Source organism: Hippichthys cyanospilos, chromosome 2, assembly GCF_059441005.1.
Source record: "Hippichthys cyanospilos isolate Australia breed blue-spotted pipefish chromosome 2, RoL_Hcya_1.0, whole genome shotgun sequence".
In the NCBI taxonomy this organism is placed as follows: domain Eukaryota; kingdom Metazoa; phylum Chordata; class Actinopteri; order Syngnathiformes; family Syngnathidae; genus Hippichthys; species Hippichthys cyanospilos.
The window spans coordinates 24,130,719-24,143,544 of record NC_142370.1 but is presented as its reverse complement, the minus strand read 5'-3'; the positions used below and the strand labels follow the sequence as shown (position 1 = coordinate 24,143,544).

Genomic DNA, 12,826 nt, shown 5'->3' with positions numbered 1-12,826 from the left:
AAATAAGACATCACGATACAACAGGAATTTACCTTAGCCTTTAGTTTTCGCGACTGGCCGGCTGCATGACTTGTGCTGATGATTGTTAGTCCTGTGTGACTGGATCGCTGTCCTACATTCTTCTTGACCGGTTAGAGTTGTGTTTTCATTTTCTTTATGTCCGCGGAAGCCCGGGGGAAATTTGCCCAAGATTTGACAAATTTGCCCAAGCTTTGTAGTTTCCGCGCTATTGTGCACTGGCGCATTGTTCCAAAGTATGATATCTCTGTGACACTGTAGTGCTAGTACAGAGTGTTCCCGGTCTACTGCCCAGACTGCTGAGATCGGCACCAGCAAGCCTGCGAATCCTAGTGAGGATAAGTGACTAAAGAGGATGGATGGATGGATGGATGGATGGATGGATGGATGGATGGATGGATGGATGGATGGATGGGTGGATGGATGGGTGGATGGATGGATGGACGGACGGACGGACGGACCGATGGACGGATGGATGGATGGATGGATGGATGGATGGATGGATGGATGGATGGATCAGGCGGTAAATGGCCCTGGTCTGCGCCCGCATGGGGGGTGGGGCCGGATGGATGGATGGATGGATGGATCTACCACCACAGGTAACCCTTAAGACAAAGATTAATGTCTATAAAATTTCATTTATTGAATGCATTCTGGGAATGGAAAACCTAACTTCTTTTTAACGTTGACCCATGCGATTTGCGGGGAATAGGTACCACATTGGATGACGAATAGTAAAATACTGCATTGAATTGTCAACCATTGAACAATTTTTTGAAATGAATATTTTAAATTATCCCAATAATTAATTGGTGAAGCTAAAATTTGAGAGATCTATATTGGTCGAGCTCTAGGTAGAGTTTACATTGATTCTTGAGTGTTTGTTTCAATGTGCTTCCAGGCATCCATGAGCCAGAGGGTGTGCAGCGGTGCTGAGCGGGGCTCGATTAGCCAGCTCTCCCTCTACACGTCACCATCCTTACCAAACATCACCCTAGGCTTGCCTGCTACTGCCACTGCCACTGCTGCATCCAATGTAAGAAGCTGACTTTGCCCTTCCAGGCTTGTAGATGTATGAACAACACTCCCCCCCCTTACCTCAGGTGACATCTGCTCAGCAAGATGGCAGTCTGCAGCCAGCGCTCTCCCTCAGTCCTCCTTTCCTATCAGGTGGTCACTTGACACCCTACCTGGCCGAAGCGGGGGCAGGTGGGCACAGTCCGCTGCTTCAGCACATGGTACTAATGGAGCAGACTCCGGCACAGAGCCCTCTGGTGACAGGTAGGAAAAGTCACCGTAGGCCAGTGGGTTAATTGAGAACAATTGCTGCTCCCCTAAAAAAATGTAGAGGTCCATTCGTGTGCCCGTTTACTGTCACAGAAGTCCATTCATAACCCTGAACTTTTGACCTCCCCCTTTTTTTTCTCTGAGTGCGAAATAAGAGAAGAGCCATGGATGCATTAGCGCAACCACTGAATATTATACAGTATCATTGCTTTTAGCAGTGAACTGCCAGTATTGCAAACACAGACTCATTGTTGTGTTTGCTTGTAGAGGAACTTTGAATCAGGCAAATACACCTTAACATGCAGGACGGGTAGAGAGTGAATTTTGTTGGGCAAATGAGATTACTTGTCAGTTTAGCCATATAAAGCACTTGTAATACATGTTAATGGAAACAATCCATCCATTATCTACCGCTCATCCAGGGTCGGGTCGTGGGGGCAGCAGCTTCAGTAGGGAAGCCCAGATTTCCCTCCCCCAAGTCACTTCATCCAGCTCCTCTGGGAGGCTCCGCAGGCATTTCAAGGCCAGCTGAGAGACATAGTCTCTCCAGTGTGTTCTAGGTCGTCCATGGGGCCTCCTCCCGGTGGGACATGGCCGGAACACCTCAGCTGGTAGGCGTCCAGGAGCATCCTAACCAGATACCCAAGCAATGGAAACAAATTACATGAAAAAACATTTCCCAAGTATGCCATTTGGTAGATTGCTCCCAAACATGGGCGCAGATGGCACTGGGGACGGGACATCTCCCCCTCAGTTTCATAAAACCCATCATCCATCCCCTCTACTCTCTCAACAAATCTCCAGGATAACAGAAGACTAATGTTGCCAGGAGCAGCTTGGTGCCTGTTGTGCTCCAACTATTCGTGCGTTACGCAAAAGTTGCACAAAACAATTTCGGAACTTGTATCTCTGAGTCAGAATATTTATCTACGCTCTCCAACTCTGTAAGGCGGACAAATCTTACAAGACCGATATAGAAATATAGAAATCTGCTTATCATGTAAACACAGTAGTTTCATGTTTTGGTGTACAGGTACATTTATAAGACTGGGAAGTGTTGGGAGCACACAACTCTGGCAATTCCAAATTCAACTCACTGTCACAGGGCACAAGTCTTACTATCCTGGAATAAAAAGGTGTGAAAAAAATAGAAACAATTTTCAGAAGATGAGCCTTTTTTTTCATATTTTGTCCTCCTAGCTAAATGACAATTGTGACGAGAGCTGAATTGAAATATAGCCAATAATACCTAATATACCCCCTTTTTTTTTTTTTTTTTACGATGGGGGATTTCCTGCAAATAAGGCTGGGTACAAAAAGTTGACCAAGTCAAGTCGTTGGCTTAAAAAATAGGTTGACTAAAAATTTCCTCCTCAGAGCTGTGCCAGAACCATGTTTGCACCACCGTTTTCTACACGCACCTTTCTTGCAGACGTGAACAGTTGCAATGGTAGACAGAGAAAGACCCATCTTCCCCCATCCTCCCCAAAAAAACAAAAAAAAAAAATATTCACAATTTGATAAATAGTGACAAAAATATAGTAATATTCAATTATTGCAGAATGGGCCTGGCATAACACATCAATTCTTTGACTGTTGCCACACTTAATCAACAACCACCTACATGCAGTGTTGACAACTTGCACCATTTGTTGTCTTGGTGCACCATCTAGTGGCCTGATTTTTCATTGTAGTTTCTTTCACGGGCTAAACACTTGCCACAGCGGCGCACAAGCGCTTTTATACCAGAGTAAGAATAACCTTTTTGTTTGGGACATCATCGCTTCTTATACGCGATGTATAAAACGTTTCATACACCTTTCGTATTATTCAAGAATATAACCTGTAACTGCAAAAATTCTTGTGTGCATTGGCTCATATTCGGGCGTTGAAATTAGTAAGGGTCAAGTATGAAACATGCCCGTTTTGCTCGGCCATAAGAAGACGAAGCAGCAGCAGAAGAAGTAGAAAACTAACAGGAAGTTATTGACCTCGTTGTAGCTAATAAGCTGATCCACTCCACTTGGTTTATTGATTGAATAGTGTTGAAGTTGTGTCTGTGACATTATTCCATACATGTGTAATGTATGTATAACATGTAGATGTAAATCTAGTGCAAATTTTGTTGTGTGATAATAATTAACATGTGGAGAAGGTAAACAAGGGAATATTGATATCCAGTCACTTGAACTCGTGTTTAACTTTAGTAAATTGTTAAGAATAATAAATACATCAAATATAATCATTTTTGAGGGTGGTGTGGGGAGAGGGTCGTTACTCGTTTATTCAATAATTCAATTGATAGGATAATCAATTTTAAAAAAAAAGATTTGAAAGAGACAGCCCTAGCTGCCGTGGTGACATAGCCATGCAGTACCTGTTCATATATATATATATATATATATATATATATATATATATATATATATATATATATATATATATATATAGATAGAGATTCTCAGACGTATACGTGTCTGTATTTGATCATAGCTTTTCATTTTATTTTTTATTTTTTTATAAAACTGGTTCCCGACCTCTCAAAAAATAACGGAGCTGACATTTTTCTTGTTGTGTCATCACTGTTTAAAAAAAAAAAAAAAGGTTATATATTGGGAGAGCGAGAGAGAGAGATACATATGTATCTATGTCTATGTGTCCGTATATCTATGTATATGATCATTTTTTATTTTAATATTTTATAAAACTGTTTCCCGAACTCTCAAAAAAGAACAAAGCTGCCATTTTTTTCGTTGTCATCACTGTAAAAAAAAAAAAAATGCAGTCTGACGGGCCAGATGGTAATTTTTTTAACCACATCTGCTAACCCATACAAAATCTGTCTTTTGGAAGGCGAAGAAATATTTGTTGTTGTATTTTATAGCTCCATCACTGATGTGTTGTCAGGTTCATCCACTATACATTTGTAAAAAAAAAAAAAACAGCGCTCAATGAAGCAAAGACACCAAAATAGTTTCACTTGCGCAAGGACAACAGAATGGCACAAACCAGTAAATAGTCTCACCAGTCGATCTGCCTGTCCACAGTTCAGCTTGCTTTTTATTCAGTACTATATCAGATGTCAAGTTGGAACATTTTTGCTTAGTCACTTATTTTTCCCGCTTATCAGCTCCAAACACTTCTCTCCATGCGTCTCTTTTGGCAGGGGTCTAGAGTCATCCTCCAGTCAGGGATCTTGATTAGGGCCTGAAAGCCCTTGACATAGCTGCAAAATTCGACCCCACCCAAACCTTCTTCCATCTCCAGTTTCTTCTAATATGTTCCACAAATTGTACAGTCTCTCGCTGCAAACAGCTTCAATACGGTCGAGCAAATGTACAATAAATATACAACTATTCCTACATGTGCCCTTCTCCTTTGGCTGCTTCCCAGGTGTAAGTGGCTTGTCCATGTCATCGGCAGCCTCCATGGCCAAGCTGCAGCGCCAGCACCGACCTCTGGGGCGCACCCAGTCTGCGCCACTGCCTCAAGGGAACGCTGCTCAAGCCCATGCCCAGGCACTCGCTTTACAACAGCTGGTGGTCCAGCAGCAGCACCAACAGTTCCTGGAGAAGCACAAGCAGCAGTTCCAGCAGCAGCAGCAGCTCCAGTTCAACAAAGTAAGAGAGTTGAGAGCAGAGATACCAACATGGAAATAATCACAGTAGAGAGTGCGGTGCTCCACTTAGGTTTTAACATTTGCTACCTGTGAAATCGTTTGAGTGAATTGAGATGATATGGGATCTTAATGGCTAAAAGGAAGTAAAGTCAGGCTGGGATAGGCCCCAGGAACACCCGCACCCCGTGTTTTGGGTAAGCGGTGTAGAGGATGAGATGAGAGACAAAGTGACAAATCCAGAATCCGGAATTACTTTCTGTTAAGGGGAACCAAATGTAAAGATATTATTTTGTATTAAGATTGAAACTCTGGATTTTTTTCAAACAAGTGAAAATAGTTTAGATTTGATACAATTGAGTAAGACCTTTGTTGAAGGTGCCAATACTTCAGCGCAGAAGGAAGCAATCCGTCCTGGGATTAATTGGATACAGATTTAATTTCCACTCAATCCGTTTTAACTGTTTAGTCAATGCAACCTTTTATTTGTTGCATCGCTCTTTGAGGGAGTTTGAGGTGTGTCTTTTAAACAGTGATTGTGTAATAACTTAGCCTTTTTTACCTTATTCAATAAGCAATGACATATGATTACAGCTTGGTGTTACATTAACGTTTGTGCTTAATGGTATAAGAGCAATATTAGGTTGATAAGCAAGGATTCAACCAAACAGCAAGGATATCTTGAAGAAATAACTGTTGAAATTTTTCTCAGAGATTTAACAGTTGCTAGCACATGCGCAATCCAGATCTGATATAGATGAAACTGGACAGATCTCTTTATAACCGTGCATATGCAACTTGAAATGCAAATCAGAGGTTTGAATTAAGATTCACATTTTCAGGCCATAATTTATACAGTGATCCCCACCCCCTCCCCTTGTGTTACTGTCACTGATGATGTCATTTACTTGCTTGACCTCTGTTCAGTTGGAGAATCAATTCTCACTCAGGGATAGTGTGAGTATGAGTGTTGTTTGTCTCTGTTTGTGGCGTTATTGAGTGGCAACCAGTCCAGGTTGTTTTCTGCCTTGTTTTCCAAAGTCAGCTGAAAAATGCTCCAGCTTGTTCAATCAGATATACGATTTAGAAAATGGACAGATAGGGTTTATTGTGCAATAGTTTTGGGGCATAACAAGTTGCATCACCAAAAATAAATGTGAACATCCTTCCTCAAAAAAATAATATTGTTCACTCAAAAAAGTGTCCGGACTGTTGTAGCAATAATTGTGCGGAGGCGGAATACAAAAGAAAAACACTAAGAGCCACCACGTTTGTGTACGTAGCTGTTTGTGTGCGTGCGCGTGTGTATGTGTGTGTGATCAGTGTTCCCTTGTCCATATCAATAAAGCCAAATTTCCATGGGCTGCAAAGTAATCTTGGTTGCTGTGGTAACAGCAAATGCTTGCACCTCTTATGTTCAGTTCAGATGTTACTCTTGAAATCTTTACCTATTGGAAGTGGGCGGATGAATCAAGGCATTTCCTTTCATCTCATCAGCTCTGATCTGCGCATTCCGCCAAGTGGGAATTGGGTGCAGTTCGCACGACTAGTCTATGACACATCAGAAACTGGTTTGACAGAAGTAAAGGTGCTGGCCGGGGTCTGCTGTTCTGGTGGGTGTACTGGGAGCTATCGGAATCCAATGATGTCAATGTTGTCCTCTGTGACTTTGGTCAAGTTAGAACCAGGCTGAATTTTTGTAATACGAACGATCATGCTCTTGTAGCTGACACTTAGGCCTCCCTGTAAAAACTGCAGTGTTTGATTCTGCTAGGAGAGGTCCCTAGCTGTTACAGAAGCCTCCGAAAATGAAGCCATTTTCCAAGCAATTTGCCCCAAATGGCCCACAAAAGCTTCATTTGAGCGTCGCTAAAAATGTGAATTCATTACGCTTAACATCGAAACATGGTGAGCTATTGAAAACTCTGTACTCCTTGCCATTATATTCTGCCATTCCCTGACTGGCGCATACACAGCGGATGACTCGCAGATCGACTGGCTTTCCTTGCTAGCTTGGCAAATAAGAGTAAGAGGAGTTTTGTACCTACGGGCCGCAATCCACATGAGAGATTCATGCACGGAAAAGAGAGTTGTATCCACAGATGGCAATCCATGAGAGAAATTCATGCACACGCATGAAGTCGTGTCTAGTGAAGAGTTGTAGTCGTGCTAGTGAGAGTTGTGTTCAAAAGACTTTGCACTCTCAGGTTTTTGAGTTGTAGTCACAGAAAAAAAAAAACACAATTCAGAAACCCACTCACACACAAACATTTAAATATTTTCCAATGAAATCAATTTTAAACACTAAATGGCCCAAAACCCTTGCGCATACGCATTGAGGTCACCGTAAGTCACACAAAGTGGGCATGCTGTTCCTGGTGATGTTCAAAAGGCTGTCATACCGGAGCAAGAATATTTTCTCTCCGTTATATTTAAGGAGGAAATTAAGGGGACCACTACATTTTACAGTGAGAGAAATTTAACTTAATTTCAATTTTTAAAAAAAAGAAAAAAAAAACATTTGAGCTGAGAAGTACACCATTAGTCTGTTTGCACAATCCTCAATAATGTTATTAAAAAAAAAATCCAAAGGAAAGCTTTTCTTTAAAAAACTAAATAAATAAAGTAATCTCAGACACCCAGAGTCTGGTCGCAGCGTACCTGAATTAAGCCTCACACTTTCAAGCGAACCAGTTCATTTGCACTTTTTCTTCCAACACCAGTGCCCTACCTACCAGTGCCTCTGCATCCCCACAGTTGATAGCCAAGCCTAGCGAGTCCCCCGTCGGGCGCCAGCACCAGAGCCACCCGGAGGAAACGGAAGAAGAGCTGAGAGAGCACCAAGATGTCAGCACGCTACCCCTAGGGGTCACCATCAAGCAGGAGCCTCCCGACCCACAGGAGCTTCAGGAGGAAGCGCTGCAGCAACACCATGAGCGAGAAAGGCAGGCGGAGCAGGAGCTTCTCTTCAGACAGGTAAGAACGAAAGGTTCAGGAGATATAAGATGTTTGGGTTGGTTGATTTGTGCGCGTGTCTCTGTGTGTGTGCATGCGTGCACATGCTTGTGAGCAGCAGGCCTTATTGTTGGAGCAGCAGCGAATTCACCAGCTGAGAAACTACCAAGCTTCCATGGAAGCCGCCGGGTTGTCCATCTCCTTCCCAGGACACCGGCCTCTGTCGCGGGCCCAGTCGTCTCCAGCTTCGGCCTCCCCCTTCTCCATCAGTGTGCCCTCATCCGAGCCACCCATGAAGCCTCGCTTTACCACAGGTTAGCCCCGCCTCAATGTTTTTGTGGTGGCAGGCAACGAAAGTACAAACATTTTGTCACTGTGCTTACTACTTCGTTCATTTTTGCACGTAACAGGTTTGACTAGAATAGCGGTCCCTAAGCATGTCGGAGGTACTGAAGCCCACTGGTTTCTTAGGCGCATTGACCGAACCCTTCATTAGTGAAAAATCTTTTTTTTTTTCAAATTCAAAACAAATTTGTGTGTTCACTGGTGCACAAAATGAACTGTGTATGAACATCACCTTCCTCAAAGGACAAAACCACAGGGTGTGAACTCAGACCAAATTACATACGATGGCTGCAAATCAGTGTGACTTCTGCTGTTGGCTTTGAGCGATTGAATCAGATATGTGTTATTTCACCTTGGAAAGGGCCACTCTCATGTTATTTACACAGGAAAGTCAGCAGACTTTAAGATCGTTTTTATGTCCAGCATCCTCAAAAAGAAATGCTCGCAAAGACATGTTGTAACAAATGGTAAAAAAAAAAATTCTTTTTCTGCTCTATATAGTATGGATTTAACTATTAAGAAATAAATCCCACGACATACTACCACGTCAGTTCCATGTTGACTACTGAGCCAGTGAGTGTTTTCACCTCGGCAGCCGAGGCTCCACCAAACCCCTTAGACGGGTTCAATTGAACCCAGGTTAAGAACCACTGGTCTAGAATGTAGGATGCCAAGGCAATTTGTGAATACATCTGCTTTGATCTTTCCTTAAAAATGTATTTATTCTTCTAACGACTTTACTTTTACTCCCCGTATCGGAAGATTTCACTCTTTTGCTTGTTTAAAACTCCCTGCGTGACTTGATGTAAATAAATAGAAGGGTAAATTTAACTGCAGTTGAGTTCATTAATTCATCATCTTGGGGTCCTCTAAGAAAAAACAATGACAGCAGCAATTTGAAGAAAGGTCACCAATGCATTAATGACGATGGTATCAACAAATTCAGAAAAGCAGTATATTCCCCATCCGTGGCTTTTGATGGCAGTCACATCACATTAAGAAGGTTGCGGGAATCTGAAGTATGAAACACTTTTTTAGTTTAAAAAAATACTTTCCACATATAATGGCTTTATGTCTTCTTGGTAGGAGCTCTAAAAATAAATAAAAGAAGGGAGCACTATTTTGTTGCAACCTTTTGTTATTGACCAGTTACCAAAATGAGCGTTGCATATTATTGATTGTCAAAATTGATTTTTACTTTTTATATTCATAAATTTGAGTCTGTACTTTTGCTTAAGCGGTGGGATTGTATCAGTTTTTCTACTTTTTTTTTTTTTTTTTTAAATACACAAGTGTCTTTACTTAAGTTACATAGTTTGAGTACTTTTGCGACCTGTGTGAATGTTGCTTTGTTCCAATCCAATCCGGTATCCGTCTCTATGCTTGTTTCCCCCAGGTCTGGTGTACGATTCTCTAATGCAGAAACACCAGTGCATGTGTGGCAACACCAACAGTCACCCAGAGCACGCGGGCCGCATCCAGAGCATATGGTCCCGCTTGCAGGAAACCGGACTCAGAGCACAGTGTGAGGTAGTATCACACTACATTTCTTCTTGACAGCAAGTTGTAAAGGCTCCCAGCATTTGATTTGTGTCTCTAGTGCATCCGTGGGAGGAAGGCCACTCTGGAGGAACTGCAGACGGTTCATTCTGAAGCCCACGTCTTGCTGTATGGAACCAACCCTCTGAGACAGAAACTTGATTGTAAGTACAGTACACATGCAGGATTGCTACGTAGGTTCTCCATTGACCTGACCTGACTTAATTTTCCCCTCACTCACCAGGTTCAATCACGCCCATGTTTGTGCGGCTACCGTGTGGCGGCGTGGGTGTAAGTGGTGCAATACGTGACGTGAAACACAAATGAAATGAAAACAGTCAAGCAAAACCAGCTCATAACTGGTAAGCTTGTGTGTGCTTCAGGTGGACAGTGACACTATCTGGAATGAAGTGCACTCATCCAGCGCGGCGCGACTTGCCGTCGGCTCGGTTGTGGAGCTCGTCTTCAAAGTGGCCACCGGGGAACTGAAGGTAGCGTGATCAGTCCTCCCTTGTGTTTTCACGAGCAAATCGTAGTTTTCACTCGGGGGCCAAAAACTGTTGAATTATCTTGCAATTGCAAAATGTTCTGTTTTGAGGCTTCTTGTTCCTCTTGTCCATTTCTCCAGAATGGGTTTGCTGTGGTGCGACCTCCGGGACACCACGCAGAGGAAAGCACTCCCATGTAAGGCCCCAGCTGTCACCACACTCAGTACAACTTTACCAATACCAGGAATATGGTGTCTGGGACACAAATGGCACTTTTCAGTTCCCTAATTCTTTTTTTTGTTTATACACTATATTTTTCTTCCACATAATCCAAATAAACATGTCTTTTTGACATTCAGGGGCTTCTGCTACTTCAACTCTGTGGCCATCGCTGCCAAACTGTTGCAACAGAGACTCAGCATCAACAAAATCCTCATCGTGGACTGGGTAGGCATACTGTTTGTTTGATGAAAACTTGCACCTGTCAAAAGGCCATTGCTCACAACCTGACCTTTAGGATGTTCACCACGGCAACGGCACCCAGCAGGCCTTCTACGATGACCCTAATGTTCTGTACATGTCCATTCATCGCTATGATGATGGCAATTTCTTCCCCGGTAGCGGCGCACCCGAGGAGGTGAAAAAAACGATCCGGCTCATTGTTGAAAGTCGTTGTCGGAAAGAATATGTAATTAATTGTTGTCTTGTGTGTAGGTGGGAAGCGGCCCAGGAGTCGGGTTCAACGTCAACGTCGCCTTCACCGGAGGCCTCGATCCACCCATTGGAGATGTCGAGTACTTGGCTGCCTTCAGGTGCCAGATGGACGCCCAAGGACACACAGGTGGCATTTGAAAACAAAGGTCCAAAACAGTGTGTGGGTCTTATAGGTCAGTGGTGATGCCCATTGCAAATGAGTTTGCGCCGGACATCGTACTTGTTTCCTCTGGCTTCGACGCAGTGGAAGGACACCCTCCACCGCTTGGCGGCTACACGCTGACATCCAAATGTGGGTACAAGATCTTTGTAGAGTGAGCTTCTTATCTCCTCACATCAGTTAGCTATCATAGCATTGACTGTTTGAGGTCAGAACAATGCCTGTAATCAACAACTGTCATTTAACCTTTACCCTCTGTAAAAATAAATACTTTGCCCACGCTGTCTTTTAGGTTTCGGCTATCTGACCCGCCAGCTGATGAGCCTTGCCGGCGGAAGGTTGGTCCTGGCTCTGGAAGGGGGTCATGACCTAACGGCCATCTGTGACGCCTCAGAGGCCTGTGTGGCTGCACTGCTGGGACAGGAGGTGCGAAGGCCACTTTTGAATGAGCACCGATAATTCTTTCATTGAGAAATAGGGTTGGCGTTCAGATTTTTTTTTTCCCCCCCACGATATCCCTACAGGTGGTGAGTTTTGCGAGACAACATTTATCCTACCTGATGTTATGACCATAAAGTCTTGGCCATTGTAAAACTGGGTTCATTTTCAAGAAAAGGAGACTGAATGGCCCCTTGTGGAAAAATTGGAAACGCAATTTAATTTGTGTTTTTGTTCTTTTGAGCAGTTGGACCCACTACCCAAGGCTGTTCTTGAGGACAGGCCCAACCCCAACGCAGTGTGTTCCCTGGAGAAGGTTCTCGAGACTCACTGTAAGTCACACAAGGGGTGTTCAAACGTTTGGGATGTAGGGATTCCTCACAGGGATGAATTATTTTCCAGGGACCCCCTCAATTTCTGATTCTCCCTACTTGTTTCTCTGTCATTTGCCCTCTTGGTGGGATTTATGTTCGGTAGCACTAACATCTAAATGGAGGAGTGAGGACAAATGATGACGGCCCGCTGCGTGGTCATATGACTTCCTTGCTGGAATACAGAAGTCCCTGACATACCAAAATAAATACATTGCCAATGTAAAAATGAGTGAGTTTGCATGCTCTCCCCGAGCCCGCGTGGGTTCTCCCTGGGCTCTCCAGCTTCCTCCCAGACTCCAAATACATGCATGGCAAGTGAATCGGACATACTAAATTGTCCTTAGGCGTGATTGGGTGCGTGAATGGTTGTTCGTCTCAGTGTGCCCTGCGATTGGCTGGCAACCAGTTCAGGGAGTCCCCGGCCTACTGCCCAAACTCAGCTGAGATAGACACCAGTAAACCTTGTGAGTATAAGCGGCTCTAGAAAATGGATGGATGGATGGATAGATGGATGGGTTCTTAAGTCATTAGAATGGAGAAAATCTAGCGCATAACTACCTTCCTCTAGTAGGGAGGAGTAATTGTTTAATTTTGCAACTATTCAAGTTGCATCTTGCGAGCCCCACCGGCCTCCGTTTTGAGACACACAAAGTAACAATTCAATGCGACCTCTGTCTGTTTTTGCTTCTGCGTCGTTATTTCAACTCCGCTGTGCGGTTGTCGTCTCTCCTCTCAGGTAAATACTGGCGTTCGGTGTGTCGCCATTCACCACAGTTAGGCCTCTCGCTCATGGAGACCAAACGCGGAGACTCGGAAGAAGCTGAGGCCGTCAGTGCCATGGCTTCTCTGTCAGTGGCCAATTCAAGCACCTTGGATCACAGGTAAGTAGGGA

At 43.7% G+C, this 12,826-nt stretch overlaps 1 protein-coding gene across 2 annotated transcripts in view; it reads left to right on the top strand.

Annotated features, from left to right (window-relative positions):
• The window catches only part of LOC148427929 (histone deacetylase 4-like), a 51,936-nt gene that overhangs the window by 35,878 nt on the left and 3,232 nt on the right, over positions 1 to 12,826 (top strand). For both annotated transcript variants that reach the window (XM_088408193.1, XM_088408192.1), the window contains 17 exons: positions 920 to 1,054; positions 1,122 to 1,299; positions 4,699 to 4,925; positions 7,679 to 7,897; positions 7,995 to 8,190; positions 9,618 to 9,751; positions 9,822 to 9,924; positions 10,005 to 10,051; positions 10,144 to 10,251; positions 10,389 to 10,444; positions 10,608 to 10,695; positions 10,766 to 10,885; positions 10,963 to 11,060; positions 11,136 to 11,254; positions 11,415 to 11,548; positions 11,808 to 11,892; positions 12,671 to 12,815. In XM_088408193.1, the coding sequence (XP_088264319.1) occupies positions 920 to 1,054; positions 1,122 to 1,299; positions 4,699 to 4,925; positions 7,679 to 7,897; positions 7,995 to 8,190; positions 9,618 to 9,751; positions 9,822 to 9,924; positions 10,005 to 10,051; positions 10,144 to 10,251; positions 10,389 to 10,444; positions 10,608 to 10,695; positions 10,766 to 10,885; positions 10,963 to 11,060; positions 11,136 to 11,254; positions 11,415 to 11,548; positions 11,808 to 11,892; positions 12,671 to 12,815 (2,192 nt within the window). The remainder of the gene's footprint in view (positions 1 to 919; positions 1,055 to 1,121; positions 1,300 to 4,698; positions 4,926 to 7,678; positions 7,898 to 7,994; positions 8,191 to 9,617; positions 9,752 to 9,821; positions 9,925 to 10,004; positions 10,052 to 10,143; positions 10,252 to 10,388; positions 10,445 to 10,607; positions 10,696 to 10,765; positions 10,886 to 10,962; positions 11,061 to 11,135; positions 11,255 to 11,414; positions 11,549 to 11,807; positions 11,893 to 12,670; positions 12,816 to 12,826) is intronic.